The sequence below is a fragment of the Typopeltis vanoorti genome, chromosome 3, assembly GCF_054136105.1.
Source record: "Typopeltis vanoorti isolate ZY-2024b chromosome 3, IOZ_Tvanoo_1.0, whole genome shotgun sequence".
Taxonomy (NCBI): domain Eukaryota; kingdom Metazoa; phylum Arthropoda; class Arachnida; order Uropygi; family Thelyphonidae; genus Typopeltis; species Typopeltis vanoorti.
In genome coordinates this window covers 4,164,854-4,186,828 of record NC_143551.1, presented here as the reverse complement: position 1 = coordinate 4,186,828, position 21,975 = coordinate 4,164,854, and the positions used below count along the sequence as shown (strand labels likewise).

General features: G+C 36.9%; 2 protein-coding genes across 4 annotated transcripts in view; one reads left to right on the top strand and one right to left on the bottom strand.

Annotated features, from left to right (window-relative positions):
- Positions 1 to 9,733, bottom strand: part of LOC150107873 (cytohesin-1-like) — a 287,240-nt gene extending 277,507 nt beyond the window's left edge. The window contains 1 exon segment of the mRNA XM_090390530.1: positions 9,466 to 9,733. Coding sequence (XP_090246656.1) covers positions 9,466 to 9,514 — 49 coding nt within the window. The 5' untranslated portion in view covers positions 9,515 to 9,733.
- Positions 9,734 to 10,010: 277 nt separating this feature from the next.
- Positions 10,011 to 21,975, top strand: part of LOC150107872 (serine/threonine-protein kinase LMTK1-like) — a 304,207-nt gene continuing 292,242 nt past the window's right edge. The window contains exon 1 of one of the 3 annotated variants that reach the window (XM_090390529.1): positions 10,011 to 10,074. The gene's annotated coding sequence lies outside the window, so the exon portion shown is untranslated. Of the gene's footprint in view, positions 10,397 to 21,975 lie in introns of all 3 variants that reach the window. The other 2 variants (XM_090390528.1, XM_090390527.1) reach the window with 2 other exon arrangements.

Sequence of the window (21,975 nt, the reverse complement as noted above, 5' to 3'; positions counted from 1 at the left end):
AGTATCTTAAGCAGCACGTGATTGGAGCAACTAGAGGCTTAATGTTTTGGATTTGGTGATGACTTCACAAGATGTAGTTGTTAATGAGGTGTTGACACTGCTGCTGAGAGTGATCATGAGGTACTTGTTTGGAAGTGATGAAACAAGAGAAGGTCACTGCCAAAAATGAATACATGTGGAAGTAAAAATCAGGTGATTATAGGAAGCTCTGTAGTCAGCATCGGTGCATTGGGTAGATGAGCTGAGCAGAAAAGATATTGACAATCCAGGGAAAGTCACAAGGCAGCATCTGACAAAAGCAATGTATGACTGCATACCAAGGGTTAAGCAAGTAAATAGAGTAGGAGTGAAATGGATGAACAGTGAAACCAAACAAGCTGTGCTGGAAAATAAAATGTTATGGAAGAGGAACAAGACAGTTGGTGGTGATCAGATTCATGAACAGTATAAAGTGTAGATGCTAAAGAAAGAAAAGGCACAGTATGAGAGAAGATTAGCTGGTCAGGCCAAGGTACTCGAGGAATTTTTATGGCAGCAGACTATCAGCTGTAAAGGATATAGTAGAATTATTGAACAAGCACTTTATCAGCATATATCATGCTGGTGTAAATTATCTGATGCAATATATAGAAGAGAGGCAAGTATTAAGAGAATTGGAAGTGAAAGAAACAGAGGTGTATTAGATGTTGGTTAGGTTAGATGTGAATAAGGCTGTGGAAATGGATGACATATTACCACGTATTCTTAAGGAATGTGCACCACAGTTGGCTATGCCCTTGACCTGGTTATTTAATGAAAGTCTTGCAGTGGGTAGGGTTCCTAAGAAGTAGAAAAAGGCAAAATACTACTACTCCACAAGAATGGTTCTAAGATAGAAGTCTCCAACTTACACCAGTCTGTATAACTGTGGTTGTGGTCAGGGTGTTGGAGAGATTGGTAAGGAATAGAATACAGAATTGGGTTGACGATACCATTCTTTATGATGATCAGCATGGATTTGTACAGGGTAGGTCCTGTTTTAGTAATTTACTTGCATTTTATGATAAGGTGACAACTGTGTTAGATAAGGGAGAATTATATACAGCGATATTCTTAGACTTTGCAAAAGTATTTCATAGATTACCACATGATAAGTTGGTGTACAAGATGCAGAGGATGGGAATAGAGAATATATTGGTTACATGGATCAGAGATTGGCTCTGAACGATACCAGCAGGTTGTGTATGATGGAGCAGTGTCTCAAAAAAGGAAGGTAACCAGTGGCATGCCCCAGGGTTTTATTCTTGGGCCCCTGCTGTTTAACTTGTTTGTAAACGATATATCATGTGGACTGAGTGGGAATTTTCAGTTGTTTGCTGATGATAAAAAGTTGGGAAGAATTATAAGTAGCACTGCTGATGTTAAATCCCTTCAGGAAGATTTGAATAGACTTTTTACTTGGACAAAAGAGTGGGGTTGTAGTTTTAATATCAATAAGTGCATGGCATTTTGGAGTGCAGAAATATAAGGCTGTGTACTATATTAATGGTACTGTAGTGTTGGAAGTGGACAAGATTAGAGATTTAGGAGTGATGGTTGACAGTAGACTGAAGTTTAGAGAACATATTGCTAGTGTTGCAAAGGCTGCTATGATAAGAAGTACTCAACACGTAAGGATAAGGAAGTGGTTGTGCCACTGTATAAGGCACTGGTTAGACCACACTTAGACTATTGTGCTCAGATCTGGTAACCTGGTTTTCAATGTGATGTGGGAATATCGGAGAGGGTCCAGAGATGAGTGACTAAGACAATATCAAGAGTTTGGAATGCTGGCTATGGAGAGAGGGGTTGAAGAAATGTGTATTGCAGAGTTTGGTGGATAGGAGGAAGAGAGGTGATATGATAGAGACATTTAAGTTAGTGAGAGGATTTTATCATATTAATCCAGAGGGGATTATAAAAAGAGTAAAAGGTGAGAGGAGAAGAAGCAGAGGTCATTCTTGGAAGTTATGTAAAAGTGTAGTGAAGAGGGATACGAGGAATAGATTTTTTACATTGAGAATTGCAGTGAATGAATGTATTACCCGAGTGCATTGTTAATGCAAGGAACGTTAAGGATTTTAAGATTCTATATCATAAATATGTTGTCAGTTGAATGAACCTCCCATGATGAGTCTGTCGACACCATGGAGAGTGTATAATTTTACTGCTGTACAAAAAAATGGGACGAATAGGAAAACAAATCACAGAAGAAGAATCATATATTTTATAGCTGCCAAAAGAAAGATCACATATTTAGAACAGGCTTCATTGTAAACTAGAGAATAAAACATCTTATCATGGACTCCAAAGCAAAATCACCTAGAATATGCACATTATGAATCAAAGATTGGTTTTTTAACACAGTTTTATCTTTACACATTCTCCAACCGATGAAATGAATGACAATGAAAAAGATCTCTCTCTCTCTCTCTCTCTTATGATGATAAAATCTATGAGGAATTGCCCAAGAAGGGATATCTTGTAATATCTCAAAGACATAATCTAGATGATTTCATGTGTCGAAGAATTATTGGAAAGCTTGAAGATGGCCACAGAATTATTCATATTGTCAGACAGTTTGGCATCTCACATATCATTATATCCATGTTCTGGGCGGCATCTCAAATCAATGGAACGTGTTCCGCATCTTTGCAAATAGGTTGCCCTCATTCTACCACAGAGCATGAAGACAGATTTTGATTATAACAACAAAATGTAATCGATGCACCATAGCATTTGGCTCCATTCAAGCACAGGTACACTGATATCTTGACAAACTGTGGCAAGATGTCTGCAACAAGTAGGTGTATATGTCCATAGATCTGTAGTCTGCATCCTTTATCCACAGCTCATCGTAGAGCATGTTTCCAGTGGTGTTGTATCCATAAAAACTGGACAAGACACCAATGGGCTAATGACTCTTTACAGATGAGTTGTTTTAGTCTTTCCTTCGATTCTAAATGACACTTGATCTGGCATGAAACTGGTACTGTTTACCATCACAAGAATGTTCCTGAAAGGGAAAGATACAGTGATGGTGTGGGGGAGGCATTATGTTTAATGGATGCACTGAGCTACATGTGCTGGAAAAAGGGACTGCAACTCATGAAGCTCTTCAACATCATGTTCGATCTTTCATGGTGGTGGAGATGAAGAATTCATTTTTATGGATGACAATGCCGCACCCTATTGTACACAATCAGTGGAGATATTTCTGGAAACCAAGGATATTAATCAAATCAAGTGGAAAGCACACTCCCGAGATCTCAACCCCAAAGAACGTGGTGACATGAGATGTGGGCCAGTTTTTTCCTGAATCACTTGGTACTAGGCATGGTACGATGTTGTCAGAACTGCCTGTAGTTTGGGGATGGACATATTCCATACTGAAATGTCTCTCCACATAGCTTTCATAGCACTGTATATTAATTCCTTAACTATGTCCTTAGGAAATTTGTAATTTTTGCCAAAATCGTATTGCAATTTAATTTGTATGAAATTTATAATACTTTTTTTTTTGTATGTGTAATATAATTTATTAGTATGCTGGCAATAAATTTATGTCCACATTTGACTGTAGCCATGAAAATTTTTTTCATTCACAGGTAAAAATGTAGTTCATCCTTAGCTTTTGGACACCATTGTATTATCGGGGACTTTATACAGATATAGACTGGAAGAAGGAGAGGACACACAAGAGAAGGGAAATGGAATATATATAGTTATCAAGAGAGCGAGACAGTTACTTAAAACAACATGTCATGGAGGGAATGCATGAATCGAGTTTCTTCCATGACATAGATTTAGTGATTATTTTGGAGAATTTGTCTATATTCAACACACTGGATATGGATAATTTTTGCCCCATGTTTGGAAAAAGTGACTATTCATTGCTTTTGTGGGATGTGTTCAAGCATGTTGAATCTTCAAGACAGGGTTTATATTTAGGTAGAATTACAGCTCTGAAGAGTATATCAAGTTTAAGGGTAGTGCCATGGCATGAAAAACCTGCAAGGAAAGCATGTTAGCAGACCATGGACTATATTCCTAAGATTAAGAGAATAAAGCAGGCAGGTGTCATAAGGATGAGTTGTAGCATTAAGACAACTAAATGTCTGGAAGGAATACAAGGTGAAGTGCAATCAACAAGCTCACGAACAATACAAGATACAATCAAGAAAAGTTACAACCTAAGGAAGGCAAAAGCAAATTATGAGATGAAATTAGCTGGGCAGTGATCATGTGATCATGAGCCAAAGGGAATTTCAAAGAGTTCTTTTGCTATGTAGCCAGTAAGAAGAAAAATGATTATGGAAACATATTTTGTGAAGGTTTGTCATCAGGATATAAGTAAATTAGAATCTGATTATAGCTTTGAGGCGGATAAACAAAGTGCTCAGGATATTGCATAATCTCAATGGAAAAATTCTGCAATGGGATATCAGCATGTTTGTTGCATAAATGAGCAAGGGAATTGGCCTTACCTATGACAATGTTTAAGTTTCAGCTCCAGGAGACTCAAGTGAGTGGAAGGAGGGTAAGACAGTGCCACTAATTTAAGGTATATCCAAAACAGGGCAAGAAAATTACAAATTTATTAGCATTTCAGAAGTGGTGGTTTAAAGTTTTGGAAAGGTTGAATAAATCCAGAATTCTAGAATGGCCGGGTAAGAATATGATCCTTCATAGAGGTGTTCGGAGTCACTGAAACTAGAATGTTTATGGGGGATGCAGGTAAGCATGGGACCAAGCGACCTAGAGGTTAGCATGATTAGCATGATGAGTGCAGGTCAAGTAATTATTATAGAGGAATGGTCATAGGGAGGGAAGGAAATGGAATTTATATGGCTGCTGAGAGATAATTACAAGAGAACATGTAATGGAGGGAACATGACGTTTTAAATTGCTAGATCTGGTCATAGCATCGAAGAACTTTACAGTAATCAACTTGGCCATGGTGCCTCTACTTGGGGAAGTGATCATGCAGTCTTGAACTGGGAGAATGCCACCCATGTAAAATTTTCTGTTAAGAAAGGATACATCTGTAATTACAAAGTAGGAGACAAGCTGAGAAGTCGACTTTCTGCAGTACATGGCATAAGAATTTAGAGGAGAGAAATAGTGGTGCATGGGAAGTGGTTGTTAAATTGTGAATGAAGCTATGTTATGTAATTTATTATTTTTCATTCACATTTAACATGGCTTATTAAATATTAATCATGGTTCATATAATAAATTTATTTATTATTCCTTAAATAAGAATTACTAATTAAATATTTACTCAAAATCTGACCTGCTATTAACTTATAAAATAATAATATGTTTAGAATTTTGTGTAACTAAATATATGTGGTGTAACGTAAAGTGTTAATTTATATTTAACTGTATACGTAATCAAAAAGTTAAAGAAGTAGCTTAAATATTCTGTTGTTTTATTTTGTGAAATATTTAATGTTATGTAATCACTCATGAATAATAATAGACCATACATTACATTAGCGAAATGTTTACGTGCAGTCTGTTGTCATGGAGACGCACGCGTAAACAACCACGAGTGGAGTAGAGCGTGGCGTTCGAACGTAAGGTGGGAGTGAAGGTCAGATAGATAGATATATAGAGAAGAGTGAAGGTCATAGATAAGGGGGATATAGAGAAGAATTATTATTAAGGAGGAGGAGAGAGTTTTGCGGAACCCAGATTATATAATCCTCAGGGCAGAGATTTATGAGTATAGTGTTCGGAAGTGAACCTATAAGTAGTGAAACATAAAGTTTAATGTTATAAGCGAAAACTGCTGTTGTTATGAAGAAAGGTTGATACCGTAATCAGATAAAAGGAAACTGGACAGTCAATGCGAAAATTCTGATTAGTTCTAGTTAATCTGGATTACGATTAAATTCTATGTTGCCCTAGGAAAAGGTTATATTGATTACTTGGAGAAAAGTGAACAGGAAAAGATATTAGTACCTAATTACTGTTGTTTGGAATAGTGAAGTGCGACTTACAGTAATACAGTTTAAACTATGGAGAATATTTGTTATGTGTGTTCCGCTAATGTTAATTAAGTTAATTCATAAGTGCTCTCTCAATAATTTGATGTATTGAAAAATTTGTCTGGTAAGAGTAGTTGTATAAGTTTCTCTATTCTAGCATTAACTGTAATATACCTCCGATGCTCAAGGTCCGGGAATATATTTGCTTGGAATATAGCTTACGTAGTTTATTGCCTGCTGTGAATATAAACATTGAGCTGAAAGATTTGTGAAGACTGAATAAAATGTGAAATTGTTATATTAACTTGAGATAAGAAGATTTGTGTTTTTGGGACTGTGAATAGTATATGAAAGTTAGAACATTGAATTAGCATCAGTGACCTAAGAAGATGTGTTAAGTTAATTGTATAGTTCTATTTCAAAATAGAGTTCTTGTATTTTGTTAACCATATCATATATTAAATATTTTATTTTGTTGATCTAAATATTGTGTTTGCCTGAATTCCTTATTATTGCACCGTTCATAAACATTCGAATCTTGCGGGAACCCCAAGTAAAAATGATAATAAATGATTCGGCCTAATGAGATGACTGTTAACTTAATTTAGAACTGATCCTACTATTTATATAGACTAATCTAAGAATAGGGTGGCGCAGTATAAATATAAATTTCCCTACTTTTGGATCGGTGATCAATTCGTAATTAGTTGTATTATTCATAAAAGTGACTTGAAACTAGATAAATTTAGAACACGACAGAAGGAGCCATCACGACATGGTCAAAGGGTGTTTCAAGAAAGCAATATCAGAATGTATACTCAGAGTTAAAAGGATAAATCAGGTAGGAATTAGATGGATGAACAGCTTTATTAAGAAGGAGTTGTGGGTGACAGGTCTATATGCAGATGTTGTGGAGGAAATATAAAGAAAAAGAGGTGGTCAGCAGAGGACATATTGCAAGAATTGGCAAAATAGCTCAGATGATTACTTAGATGCTGAAGAACACATTGACAAGTAAAGCTAGGGAGATTATTCTCCCTCTTTATAAGGCTATGATTGGCCACATCTTGAGAATTGAGAGGTGGTGGAGAGGATTCAGAGATAAGTGACCAAGCTGGTGACAGGTCTGTGGAATGTTCCCTATAAGGATAGACTAAAGGTGCATGGTTTGCAGAGTTTAGCTGATTGGCAGAGGTTAGGGGATATGACAGAAACACATACGTTACTAAAGGGATTCAAAATGATTGACACAAAAGAAATTTTTCAATAGATGGAGAGTAGAGGGGAAAAACATGGGGTCACACTTGAAAGTTGTGACCCCTTGTGATCACACAATAAGATATAGGATAGGTATTGTGTTAATGGATAGAGTGGGTCTCACACAATGTCTTTTGACTCCATGGAGTGCCCATATAAATAATAATAATAATCTGTACATGAATGATAGGAAATAATTTGATATGGAATATTCAGTTGTTTGCCAATGATGTAAAAGTGGCAAGAGCAACAGTAAATGAAGGCGATTTAGAGAACCTGCAGGATGACTTAAATAGACCAGTAGTATGGTCAAAGGTAAATGATTGCTGGTTTAATGCAGTCAAGTGCAAAGTGATACACTCTGGGCAGGAGCCATCACAAGCTGTGTACTACAGTGATGTAAATGAACTGCAGGAAGTTGATGAGGCCAAGGACTTTAGGGAGGGGCGATTGGGGACAGGAATTTGAAGTTTACAGAGCATATTATAAAGGTGACCAAAATAGCACAGAGTACATAGTTGTTGAAAACACTGATAAGCAGGGATAGAGAGGTTACTGTTCCCCTTTACGAGACTTTAATAAAGCCACATTCAGACTCTGCATGGAGGTCTGATCACCTGGATTGTGTGGGGATGAAGAATTGATAAAGAGTATCCAGAGGCAAGTCACAAAGATTGCAGTAGGTCTGTGGAATGCTCCTATGAGAATAGATTGACAGTCTATAGGCTACTTCAAAAATTAGCTGATAGGCAAAAAAAAAAAAAGGGAGACATGATTGAAGCATATAAGTTAAAGGAGTTTTATAGGATTGAAACTGAAAACTTTTTTCAGTACATGTCAAAAAGGGAAAGAAAACAAGGGGTCAACCATGGAAATTATAAGTGTGGTTAGCAAGGGTGTTAGGACTAGATTTTTTGCTTGGAAGGTGGCAAATGGGTGGAATGCATTGCCAGAGGTAGTTATGAGTACTTTGTTAGTGAATGAATTTAAGTAGAGATATGATAGATACTGTGTGAGTAATAGCTAATGTGCAAATCATGAATCTCCTATGATTAGTCTTCTGACTCCATGGAGATAGCTTTGTTCAGGGGGAGGTCTTGCCTTAGCAATTCACTCTGTTTTTATAATAGTGATGGTAGAGTTCAATAAAGGCAATGCCCATACTATGATATTCTTGGACTTTTTATAGCATTTCAAGATAGTGCATATAATCTGCTAAGTAATCTGAAGCGAATGGGGTTGGTGAGATGGATAAGAGGATAGTTGCAGCCAGACATCAAACTAGTGTACTGGAAGCAGTGAAACTAGTGTAGGAAAAGAATCAAAGATTAAGCAGGTGACTAGTGGTGTGCTGCCAAACTGTTCTTAGTCCATTGCAGTTTAATGTCTATATTCATGATATTTTAGGTAATTTAATGAGTGATATTCAGTTGTTTCCTGATGATGTTAAGTTGGGGAGGACAATAGTAAATATGAGAGATAGAGATCCTTCAGGTCAATGTGAATAAGCTGATAATGTGGGTAAAAGATATGTTTTTCTTTCAATATGGCAATTTATCCAGAATAAAATTGAGAGCACAAGGTCATCATCACTGGAAGTTGAGTCAAGTTGCAGTTAACAACAATGTGATGCCCAAACTGCCATTATTAACGCAATAATAGTTATTGTGTGAATAACAATAGTTTGGGCCTCCATGCATCGAGTCTTTTGATGCATTGCCAGAAGTACAGTAGATTTATTGTGAATAATGGTTAGTGTGGGCCTCCTCTATAGAGATATCCAATTGATAATAATAAACCTCCAAAGCTGGGAATACAATCTACTATTGCACTTATATTTGAAATGAGGTTAAACATCATTCAAATGTTTTCAGATTTTTCTCTTCCTGCCAAGCATTCATGCATCTGTCATTTAATTTTAATGTAATTTCCTGGTCTGTTAATCTACACACACGAATATACGTGTGTATAATTAACATCGCATTATATACGTGTTTTGACCAAAACACTGCATAGATAGAGATGTGTGCCGAAACTTACAGAAATATTATATTCACACGATTAATAATTCACCTAAACACTTGTAAGTGATTAAATGGAAAGAGTGTCGTTTACGCTACGAACTAAAAGCAATACATGTGGAAATTAGCAGGGCTATACCTAAATCTTAATTTAACGATGAAAATAATTTTACCTGATACACTAAACTCCTCTATACGATTCTGAACGGTAGCTACACTCATGTTACTACTAAGAGTATGATACACATTACTGCGTTGAAATCCTTATTTTGATAGTGGTCTCCCAAAGTCGAATGTTTTGAAAATATGCTTATGAAGCCGAGAGATTTCAGTCACAGCACGTAAGAATTTATTAGCACAACCATTTCATAATAAAAAGGGAATAAAGGTCCAACTTAAAGCGCCAATTTTTAACGTCATCAAATTAAAATGAATCAACGAATAAACTCCGATGAGTCACCTGAACATAGCTATACAATGTAATTTGGACAAAACTGCCATCTATTATCAAAATGTACGTTTTCGGACAACATATGCAGTGCAATCTATGATGAAAACAGTTGATATTAAAAGGATAAAATATTTTATATATTGGGAAAATGGAATTTTAAATTTAATAACAATTAAATATTTTGTCAATTTTTTTTTCAAACTAAAGTGCATCGTAAAGTGTCTAAAACGAAACAAGTTATAGAAATTCTTCTTCCGCCCCCTCTCGGGAATCCTATGTTAAATTGCTGATGGCTGTGTTCTTTTTGGTTACATTTGTTTCTTGCTATAAGGTGTATAATGTCTATGTTAATTTTTATAATTAATTTCTTCAATTATCCACAAAAAGTAAATTTGTTGAAGCTTTGTTATGTTGCAGTTAGGTCTTTTTGCCAAAATGAAATATTTTTGTAGCATATTTATATTAAAAATAATTACTTCCCTTGGACTTCATGTAATGTCATTTCAAGTTACCGGAGTTTTTAAGGTAAACGTCCTCAAAATTTTTGTCCCGTGAAGCATACGGTTACCACCTGATTTAGATATTGTATGACCGACTTGTATTCATATGTGACGTAAATGAATAGGTGATTTTAAATTATGAGAGAACATTTGGTAAGTAATTAATGAAATTTTCAGCAATCCTACTGTAGTGCATTTTATCGGCAAAGTTTTAACTAGCCTTCGATTTGTTTGGAATACGTAAGCTAGATGATTAGTCAGTTATACACCGAATGATAAATGCCGTTTACAGTTAAAGACTGTAATGAAATGTATGCAATACAGCTATAACTTATATTTTGTTTTTAATTGTATCCAATAATTTTTTGTTATTGTATGAAGGATATAATTATTACCAGGGAGTCAGGGACTCTTACGAGCAGGGCCACATACTCTATTTTATTATATCCTTTATGATTCTATTTCTAATTAGATGATACCACTCATACATAATTTCACTTTCCAAGTAATTCAAATCGGCGTAGAATACTAATAACAATATTTTTCATTAAAAACTTAAACATGAAATTTTCACCAAATTAAGAGGTATTTCTGAAGTTTGAAAATTCAGAACTAGGTGCCAGACTAAGGCTTAAGGCTGGCTGACTTTACCAAATAAAAATCTAAAATACAAAACAACAGCAAAAAAAAACGTAAGTTTAAATGAGAAATACATGCGACAGAAATAATGAGTTACAATCTAGAAAGAATAAACTTAAAGATTACGAATCTTGAATATTCTGAACATAGCCACATTGAATATAAGAAGTATAATAACAAAGGAATTGAAAGTAGTAAACTAAAAAATATATTGATATAGTAGTAATAAAAGAAAAACGGTTATAGGGAACAAAATATATAGATTATTATATTACATAATACAGTGGAATATTATGATGATTTACATATCAGTGTGGATGGAATGGCCATTTTAGTTGATAAATAGAAAAATAAATTGCATACTTTTGTAAATGATCATCATCATCAAATTCCTAATATGTACCCTCAAAGAGTGTACAAGATATGATAGTACTACATAAAAAATTTACATCATTACTAACTTCCTATCCACAATTTTCCTCCAAATCAGTCTGTTAAATGTCAAGACTCCAATATTATCAGGTCTTATATTTCTGTCTTCTAAGGCACTTTTTTTTGTATCAGTCCACCTATATCTTGGTCTTCCTTTGGATCTTTTTCATGCCAACCGGGCAGAGAACACTTGTTTTGCTAATCATTCCTCTCCCATTTTGCTTAAGTGACCATACCACCTGAGATTAGCTCTGCTAATGCATTCCTGGATGATGACAATATCGAGTTCTTTCCTAATATACTCGTTTTTAATATGATATTGCCATTGATGCCATCTGTTCATGCCCCTAATCTTTCTCAGGACTCTCATGTCTGCGGTCTCTAGTCTTTGATCAAGTGTTTTACTTCTAACCCAGCTCTCAGATCCACAAGTTAAAATTGATTTAAACACTGTCTTCTATACAGCTAATTTAGTGTTTTGGCTAATTTCTCTCTTATTCCATATTAATTTATTCAGTTGACTTCCTACCATACCAGGCTTTGTTGATTCTGTTGTCTATTTCCACACTTAACTTACCATCTTCACTAAAAATTGTGTCTAAATAGCTGAAATATTTTACTTGTTCTATAAGTTCTCCATTCACAATACAGTTGATATTTTCACTATTTCTGCCTAGTTTCATTGTCTTTGTCTTTATAATGCTGACTTTCATACCATATCTATTACAACAGTTATTCAATTTAGTCAGGAAATCTAGCAGACTTGTAGCAGATTTATTTAGAAGTATAACATCATTCACATAAAGTAAAGAGCTGAGATTAACACCTCCAATTTTGATATCATGTTTAATACCACCAGGGGCAAATTCTTTATTACTTGAGAAAGAAGTAATATTTATTTGTTAATAAATGCATGCATTTATAAGCATTCCATTTAGGCTTTTATTTTTGTAGACAGAAGACGTCTTAAGCTTGTGCGGCAATAATTGAGCTTTGTGTTGTGTATCGAAGGCCGATGCTTGCTCGTCTAGTCAAAGCTACCTTGGCTTGCTTGGTTGTGGGAGCTTCCATGTCTTCGCTGCAGCACTGTGATTTCATGTGCACGCATAGTCATTTCCGCTCCCTTCACGTCGTCTTAAACACAGACCTTACGCAGTCAAAGTAGCTCTAGCCAGTGAGCTTCAGCCAGCCTTTACAAGTGTGCGTGTTGCTAGGGAAAATTAAGTTACAACCAACTTTTTATGACAATGTTATTGACCAGTTCATAAAGAAGAACCGTAGGGTAGAATTTGTATTCAAGTAGCTAAATTGAAAAAGATAGAATATCATTTGTAAAATAAACGTTGTATTTATATGATTAAATGTACATCAATTTTTAAATATACAGTTTTAAATGGTCACTAATTCATTATTCTGTTAATCAGACTTCAATCACACCTCTCACTCCCTGAATGATAACAAGCGCAACCGTGAATTTCAAGACCAGCATTCACTCCTGAATACCACTTTCCTTCATAATGTGATCAATATAGATAATGAATAAGAGAGGGGGATAATGTACATCCTTGTCTGACACCAGATTTAACATTAAACCATCTTCCTGTACTTCCTTCAATTCTAACTGCTGACTTACAACTCAAATAAAGACTAGGTATTGCTTGATATAATGCACCATTGACACCATATAACTATAGCGTTTCGAATAGCTTCTCTCTTGGCACCTTGTCATATGCCTTTTCCAGATCGACAAAACTTACAAATCTTTGTTATATTCCCATGATTTCTCAACTATCTGTCGTAAAGTGAAATTATGATCCTGACAACCTCTATTTGGCCTGAACCAGCTTGTTCTTCACCAAGGCTTCTCTTTCACAATCCTTCTCTGCCGTTTCTCAATTATACTTGCATATATCTCACCAGGAACACTCAGTAATGAAATGCCTCTGTGATTCTCACATTCAGCTTTATTTCCCTTTTTATATATGGGTACTATGATAGCTCTACTCCAATCATCTCGAATTTGTTTCTCTGTCCAGGCCTTCTGAACTATTCAGTGCAGCCACTGTGCAACTTTTATTCCTCCATACTTGAGCATTTCTGGTCGAATATAATCTACTCCTGCTGCCTTTCCACATTTCAGGCTTTTGATGGCTTTTTTCTACTTCAAGTATGGACAGGGCTGCCCCATGCAGTAGCATATTTTGCCGTCCCTTCTCCCTTATTTTTCGTATAGTTGCCCTGTGCAGTCTCCTTATTTTTCGTATAGTTTATGCCAACTTTGCTGCCCCGTGCAAATGCATGTCTTGCACCGTCGGTAGAGCTGGCCCTGATTATGGATATGTATTCCTGACTGCATTCCTGGTCAGTGTTTTTTTACCACTGTGCTGTCACCACTGCTTGTTTCATTTAGCAGTTTTTCCAAGTAATTACTCCATATTTCAAGGATATCTTTTTCTCCTGTTTTCATGTCACCTTTACCATTTCTAATTCCTTTTACAGCACTCTTTCCTCCATTTCTGAGCTTTTTCAACAACCTCCAGAATATCTTGCCATCTTCTTGATATTTATTTTCTATGTTCTTGCCAAAGTCCTCCCATAACTTGTTTAGCCAGTTTTACACAGTGTTTAACTTTCTTACATTTGTCTCTGTATTCTCTAAGAGCACAAGCTGACTTATTTGCCAGGAACTTTTGATATTATTATTATTATTATTATTCAGGCCTCCATGGAGTCAAAAGACTCATCGTGGGAGGTCCTTCCTAAGAACATAAACTCTGTCAGGACTCATCAAGGGGAGGTCCCCCCCCTAAGAAACACAAAATCTATCATACCACTCCTTAAACTCATTGACCATTCTCACCCTCACCACTCTATCAGGCAATGCATTCCACGGCTCAACCACCCTCCATGCAAAGAAACCACTCCTCACCCTCTTGCTCACAGTTTCCTTTCGTAACTTCCAGGGATGGCCTCTTGTCATCACTCCTTCTAGCTGCTCAACCAAGTGAAAGAACTCCCCAGTGTCAACCCTGTAACCACCTCTCAACAGTTTAAAAGTCTCAATCATATCACCTCTCCTTCTTCTATCCGCCAAACTCTGCAGTCCACATTCCCTCAGCCGATTCTCATAACTATCCTTGTACAGTCCTGAGACCATCTTTGTCATCCGTCTTTGTATCTTTTCCACAGTTAATTTATCCCCTTCAAATTCTGGGGACTAAATCTGAGAACAATAATCCAAGTGTGGCCTGATCAGAGACTTATACAACGGAATGATAACCCTCTTATCTCTGCAGGTCCGTGTCCTTCTCATAATTGCAGCAATCCTCTGTGTTACCTTCACCACCTTTGCAATATGTCCCCTAAACTTCAGGTTTCTATCAATCAACCCCAGATCTCTTGTCTCCCCCAACTTCCTCCAGTATAACTCCTCCCATAGAGTATGCAGCATAATTTTGCTGCATTAAACTGATACCCCCATTCATTTGCCCATCTATCTAGCTTATTCAAATCCTCTTGCAGGGCTACCACATCTGCACTATTACTAATAATCCTTCCCAGCTTCGCATCATCTGTAAATAACTGAATATCCTCTTGCAATCCACTGGCAATGTCATTGATATAAAGGTTAAACAATATAGGTCCTAGTACTGAGCCCTGTGGGATCCCACTTGTAACCTTCTGTCTCCTTGAAACTGCTCCACCATACACAACTCTCTGATACCTATCAGACAGCCAATCCTGAATCCAGTTGACCAATCTGACATCCAGACCCATGTGTTGCAACTTAAATATCAGCTTATCATGTGGCACGCTGTCAAATGCCTTTGCTAAGTCTAAGAAAATTGCAGTATATACCTTTCCCTCATCTAATGTTCTTGTAACTTTATTATAAAAGGCTAGCATATTGCTAAAACAAGAGCGCCCTTTCACAAATCCATGTTGACTCTCACAGATAACATCACCCTCATCTGCCCAGTGCTGTATATGGTCCCTCAGTACTATCTACAAGTTCTTAACAACTACTGATGACACACAGACTGGTCTATAATTAGACACTTCTAGCCTGTTACCACCCTTATGCAACGGCACTATCTTACCTTCCTTCCATTTCCTGGGCACCTTTGCCGAAGCCAGAATTTCATTGAAAAGCCAGGTTAAAGGCACTGTCAGTTCCCTAGAACATTCTCTCAAAACTCGTGGAAGCTTTATTGACATCCAGAGTTCTCAGTATCTGAAACACACTCTTCTCCTGTACCTCTAAACCTTGAACCTGCCCTATCCCTCTAGCATTAAAACTGACTCCTCCAGGATGAAATACTGCAATAAAGTGGTAATTGAACAATTCCACTATGTCCTCTGCATCAGTCACTCTATTCCCATTTTTATCCCACGATATCATTCTTCCACAGTCATTTCTCCTCCTACTGGCCACATAGCTAAAAAATTCCCTTGGATTTTCTTTGGATCTTAGGGCCAATCTCCTCTCATATTCCAGTTTCGCTTTCCTTACCACACTACTCGCTCTTCTGGCCTGTGTCTTATATTCTTCACGCATCCTCTCTTCACCTCTCTCCCTATATCTCTTCCATAGCTTCTTTTTCATGCAATTCCTGTTTAATATTGTTTGTCATCCACTTTACTCCAAATTGTGTCCTCTTCTTCACTCGTGGTGTAAAACTTACCATTGCTGCTAACAAATATTCTTTCACAATTTCCCACGCACTAACGATATCCCGGCCTTCCATATGCTTTCTTCTTTTCTTTCACTGCCTCTTTAACTTCCTCTGTCCACCATGGAGTTCTGATTTTTCTATCCTTGCATACAACCTCATCACATACCTCTCTGGTTGAATCAATCAAGGATTTCTTCAAGGCTTGCCACTGAATCTCCACGTTTTGGTTTCCTGCTCTCAAACTCTTCCATTTTTTCTTCAAAAATGCTTGTGTATTTTAGTCTACAGTTCACATCTTAGAGTTGCTCAACTTTTATTCTCTTTAAAACTTTCTTACATGTTATTCTTTTCAATATGAAATTCAATTTTATCCTGCTCAAGACTAAATAGTGATCACTTCCAATTTCAAATCCTCTGTACACTCTGGTGTCCTGCACCAGTTGGAAAACATCACTATCAACTATAACATAGTCAATGAGCCTTTTCTTATTCCTTGCCTCTTCTCTCCATGTGATTTTGTGCACATTTTTATGTTGGAACATGGTGTTAGTAATAACCAGTCCATGTCCTGAGGAGATATCCATCAGGTATCTGCCATTATTATTAGTTTTGCTCTTTTCTAGAAATTTTCCCGAAACATTTTTGTATGTCTGACAATCATTTCCTACTCTGCTATTTAGATCCTCAACAAGGACCAACTTTTCCTTTTTCATTGTGTCAGTTGCTTTCTCTGAAGCTTCAAAAAATTCCTCCACTTCCATCTTAGTAGAACGTTTTTTGGGACCATAGGCACAAATAAGTCTCATTGTCCAGTTCCCTCATTCTGATATTTGCCCGCATCACTCTACTTGAGACTGCCTGCCATTCTATAAGATTAGCCTTGTATTTAGTGTTGAATACTATGGCTACTCCTTCTTTTCCTTTATTGTTATTGCCTGAATATAACGTTTTGTATTTATTGCTCAGAAAGATCTGACCAGTTTTTGTCTTTTTTTTGTTTCAGCCACCCCTGTTATGTCAATCTGGTACATATCCAGTTCCTCAGCTAGCTTTGTAAATGATTTGAATTAAAAACAAAGATGCTAATTAAATATTATAGACTTAGTATTAAATATTATTAGAATGATGAAATCTAAAATGGATGAGTCAGGATGGGCGAGCTTGGTAGAATCAAGAGCAGCTGCAAAAGACAGGTGCAGATGGAAAACTAGATTTGCAGCCTTATTTTCCAGTAGGCATAGATAGCATTGCTGATGATTAAATATTGAATGTACTTCTTCAGAAAAGAGAATTTGTAAGTTTTATGAGGAGCTACAAAAAACAGCTAAATAAATGCTATCATTTAGCACAAGACTTCAGTGCTACAGTCAGCAATAATTCACTCCCAAATGTTATGGGTTAGTGATAGTGATATTAACCTGAGAGGTATGATGACACACAGAGGTATTTGGAACAAGGATATAACTAAAATAGGGCAGTAGATTAGGAAGCACTCAGGCGACTGCCTGAAACAGTTCTGTAGATAAACTAATTTAAGAGATCAATACTGCATGCAAAATATTTGAAGGTGGCAATAAAGTTTTATTCTTAAATCCGGAAAAGGTAAATAGATTACGTGTAAAATGGATGAATAGGACAATTAAACAAGAATTATAAATGGATTTGTTAAGTTGCTTTAGTCACATGATTGCCTTTTATAATAAAATGACAAGAGCAGTTGATGAAGGAAAGGCATATACTGCCTTTTTTTTGCAAAGCCATTTGACAGGGTGTGACCTGATGAGGTGATATTTAAGTTGCAGCACATGGGTTTAAATGTCAGAGGTTAGTCAACTGGATTCTCAGGATTGGCTGTCTGATAGGTAACAGAGGGTTGTGTATGGTGTGGCAATATCAAGGAGGCAGAAGGTTACAAGTAGGGTTCCACAGGGCTCAGTGGGACTTGTATTGTTCAACCTTTATATTAATGACATTGTCAATGGATTGCAAGAGGATATTCAATTGTTTGCAGATGATGTGAACCTGGGAAGGATTATCAGTAATAGTGCAGATGTGGCAGCCCTGCAAGAGGATTTGAATAAACTAGACAGATGGGTAAATAAATGGGGATGTCAGTTTAATGCAGCAAAATGTAAAGTCTTGAAGTTTGGGATCCATCGATTGGAGGAGCTGTACTGGGGAAGTAGGGGGAGATGAGATTTGGGGGGGGGGTGATTGATAGAAAACTGAAATTCAGGGAGCATATTGCAAAGGTGGTGAAGGTAACCCAGAAGATTGCTGCAATACCGAGAAGGATGCTGACCTGCAGAGATAACTTATCATTCCATTGTGTAAGACGCTGATCATACCACACTTAGACTGTTGTTCTCAAATTTGGTCCCCAGGATTTGAAGGGGATAAATTAACTGTGGAAAGGGTATAGAGGCAGATAACAAAGATGGTACAATATCAGTTATGAGGATTGGCTGAGGGAATGTGCACTGCAGAGTTTGGTGGATAGAAGAAGGAGAGGTGATATGATTGAGACTTTTAAACTGTTGAGAGGCAGTTACAGAGTGGACATTGGGGAGTTCTTTTGCTTGGTGGAACAGCAGGAAGAAGCGATGACAAGGGGCCATCCCTGGTAGTTAATAGTTACGAAAGGAAACTGTGAGCAAGAGGGTGAGGAGTGGTTTCTTTCCGTGGAGGGTGGTTGAACTGTGGAATGCATTGCCTGAGAGAGTGATGAGAGCAAGAACGGTCAAGGAGTGGTGTGATAAACTTTGTGTTTCCTAAGAAGGACTTTCCACGATGAGTCTCTTGCCTCCATGGAGGCCTTAATAATAATAATTGTACAAGAAAAGATTATGCAGAACTTGAAGAAAATGAAGTCACATGAAACCCAGAAATTGCAGGCTGGAAGAGTGACAAATATAATAAAGGAGAAGAATAAAATATGAGAGGGAACCTAGCAAAACAGGCAGGAAAACACTGAGAAAGTTTTTCCATTATGGCTATCAAGAGAAAGAATGATTGTGGGAAGATAACTGCTGGATGGAGGTGGTGTAAGACTGACCAAGCAAATTATAGTGGAACTATTTATTATTATTTCTTTGGATCTCCATGTAGTCTGAAAACTCGTGTGGTCATCTTAGACACCACAAACCCTATATACCTTCTTACACCATCTGTACATTCACCACCTATCAAGTAATGAGTTCCATAATGCAACCACCCTCTATACTATACTGCTGAGATTGCTTGAGAGTAGCAGGCTGCATATCCAAGGTCAAGAGGATAAACCAAGTTGGAATTAAGAAGATGAGTAAGGATATAAAGCAAGAACTGCAAAAATAGAAATCATTGTGGAGGGAATATAAAGAAAAAAGTGATCAGCATACTCATGAGCAGCACAAAGTGCAGGCAAGACGGATGACTAGTATGGTAAGGAACGCCAAATCAGACTATGAGAGAGAATTTGCCAAACAGGCTGAAGTAAACTCAAAGAGTTTTTTTTCGTTATATAGCAAGTAAGAGGAAAAATGAACTATGATTCGGCCACATCTTGACTGCTGCACACAGATTTGGTCACCTAGATTTCTTGGGGACTAGGAGGTGATCAAGAGGATTCAGAGATGAGTGACCAAGATGGTGATAGGTCTGTGGAATACAACCTACGAGGATAGGTAGAATGACTTTAAACAATGCTCATGGTAGGGAGGTGACTGAACCAAAAGAAATAGTTCAGTTGCTGAGTGTTCATTTTGTAAAGGTGTATCATCCAGATGGTGATTTTATACTTCATGATGTTACAGAGATGCATATCAACAATGAGGTAGATGAACAGGAGGTGTACTGTATATTAAAAAATATGAATGTGAACACAGCAGTGAGACTTGATTGTATATCAGCCCTTGTACTACAAGAATATGCAAGAGAATTGACATTGTTTGTGACGAAGTTGTTCAACCTAAGTCTCATCTCTGGCAGGGTTCCAAGGGAGTGGAAAGAGGGTAAGATAGTACCATTGCATACAGGTGTCTCTAAGATAGGTAGCAAACTACAGACCAATTAATATATCAGGTTGGTTGTTAAAGTATTGAAAAAGTTAGTGAAAGGTAAAATACAGTAGTGGGTGGATGTAATGTCTATAGTGCACAGCATGGCTTTGTAAAGGGTAGGTCCTGTCTTAGTAACTTATTCGCATTTTATAATAAAGTGACAGCAGAATTGGATAAAATGGTTATACCATGCTGCTTGACTTTGCCAAGGCATTTTACAGAATACCACAAGGAAAACTATTAGGAAAAAAAAAAAATAGCTGGCGCAAATGGGAATAGATATGAATCTAGTAGAATGGATAGTGGGGTGGCTGACACACAAACACCAGAGAGTAGGATATGGTGGAATCTAATAGAATATGATGGTGACTAGTGGAGTACCTCAGGATTTGGTACTAAGCCAATACTCATTAATTTGTATATCAATGACATAGAGAAAGATTTAAGAGGGGATAATCAGTTGTTTGCTGATGATGAAACTGGGATGAGCAACAGTTGATAAAGGCAATGTAGATATCCTGTAGGATGATTTAAATAAATTGGCATTGTGGGCAAAGGATAATGATTGCAAAAGTTTGTTAAATAGCTCAATGAATTACTTGGATGTTGTTGACAAACATGCTAACAAGTAAAGATAAGGAAGTTATTATCACTCTTTATAAGGCTATGATTTGGCCACATCTTGACTGCTGCACACAGATTTGGTCACCTAGGTTTCTTAGGAACCAGGAGGTGGTCAAGAGGATTCAGAGATGAGTGACCAAGATGGTTACAGGTCTGTGGAATACTCCCTATGAGGATAGGTTGAAAGTTTGTGGGTTACAAAGTTTAGTTGATAGGTGGTATGATAGAAACTTTAAGATATTAATAGGGTTTTATAAAATTGATGCGAGTGAAATTTTTCAATATATGACAGATAGTCAGAGAAGTAGGGGCCATTTGTGAAAGTTGTCTAAGTGTGTTTAATAGGGGTATATGCTGACCAGATTTTTTGCTTGGAGAGTGGTGAGTGAGTGTGAAAGGATTGCCAGAATTGGTTGAGTTCCCTGATGGTGAATGGATTCAAGGAGAGATATAATAGGATTTGTCTGTGTAATGGTTGATTTGGGTCTCCTGCAGTGAGTTTCCAGACTCCATGGGGATACCGTAAAATAATAATAATACAAAAAAAGCCACTTCTTACCCCATGCGAATTGCCTGTTTTTGTAATGTTCTGGAATGGCCTCTTGTCCTTGTTACTTCCCTTGTTCTTCTATATGAAAAATCTTCCCCTCGTCAACCCATAATTAATTTTATTTTTACTTTTTTTTTTTTTTATATTGATCCCATACATGAGAGAGGTAAGAGACTTATAAGCAAATCATGGTGTGCAAATGAGGACTCAGAAGTTTTTAAGAGCTACAGGTTGTCGTTTGGGATATTTCATGAAGTATGCTGTTTTAGAGAACAGAAATTGATAGAATAAAAGAGAAGCAAGTTTGATGTGTTTGCAGTTGCACAGAAAAGAGATACTGGACAGCTGCTGCTATATTAACAGTTGCAACAGAAAGTGGAGGAATGATTGGCAACAATCAGTCCTCCACTTCATTCAGTATATTTTATAGAATAAATACAATGTTGAAACACTGATTCTGTGAGATAGAGGTTGAAGTGAATCTGTAAGAAATGGATCATCTGTGAGCCTGATAGCTTGCCTCTGGACAGAGTCAAGGATTTTGTGGAAGTTTTATGTGCACCATTCCTAAACATGTGAGCAGAATTCTAAGCATGGACAGATTTGTATATAGTTAAGAGTTGGTTAGGTGTAAAATATCCCTTGAATGAAAGAGAATGTCTAGTTTTTTAGATGCTGAGGAGGCTATTGATGGAATGTAATTATGCCGGAGAGACTGGACGTAAATGTTAGTCCCAGCAGAGATATCTGATCATATCTGAACCATGCAGT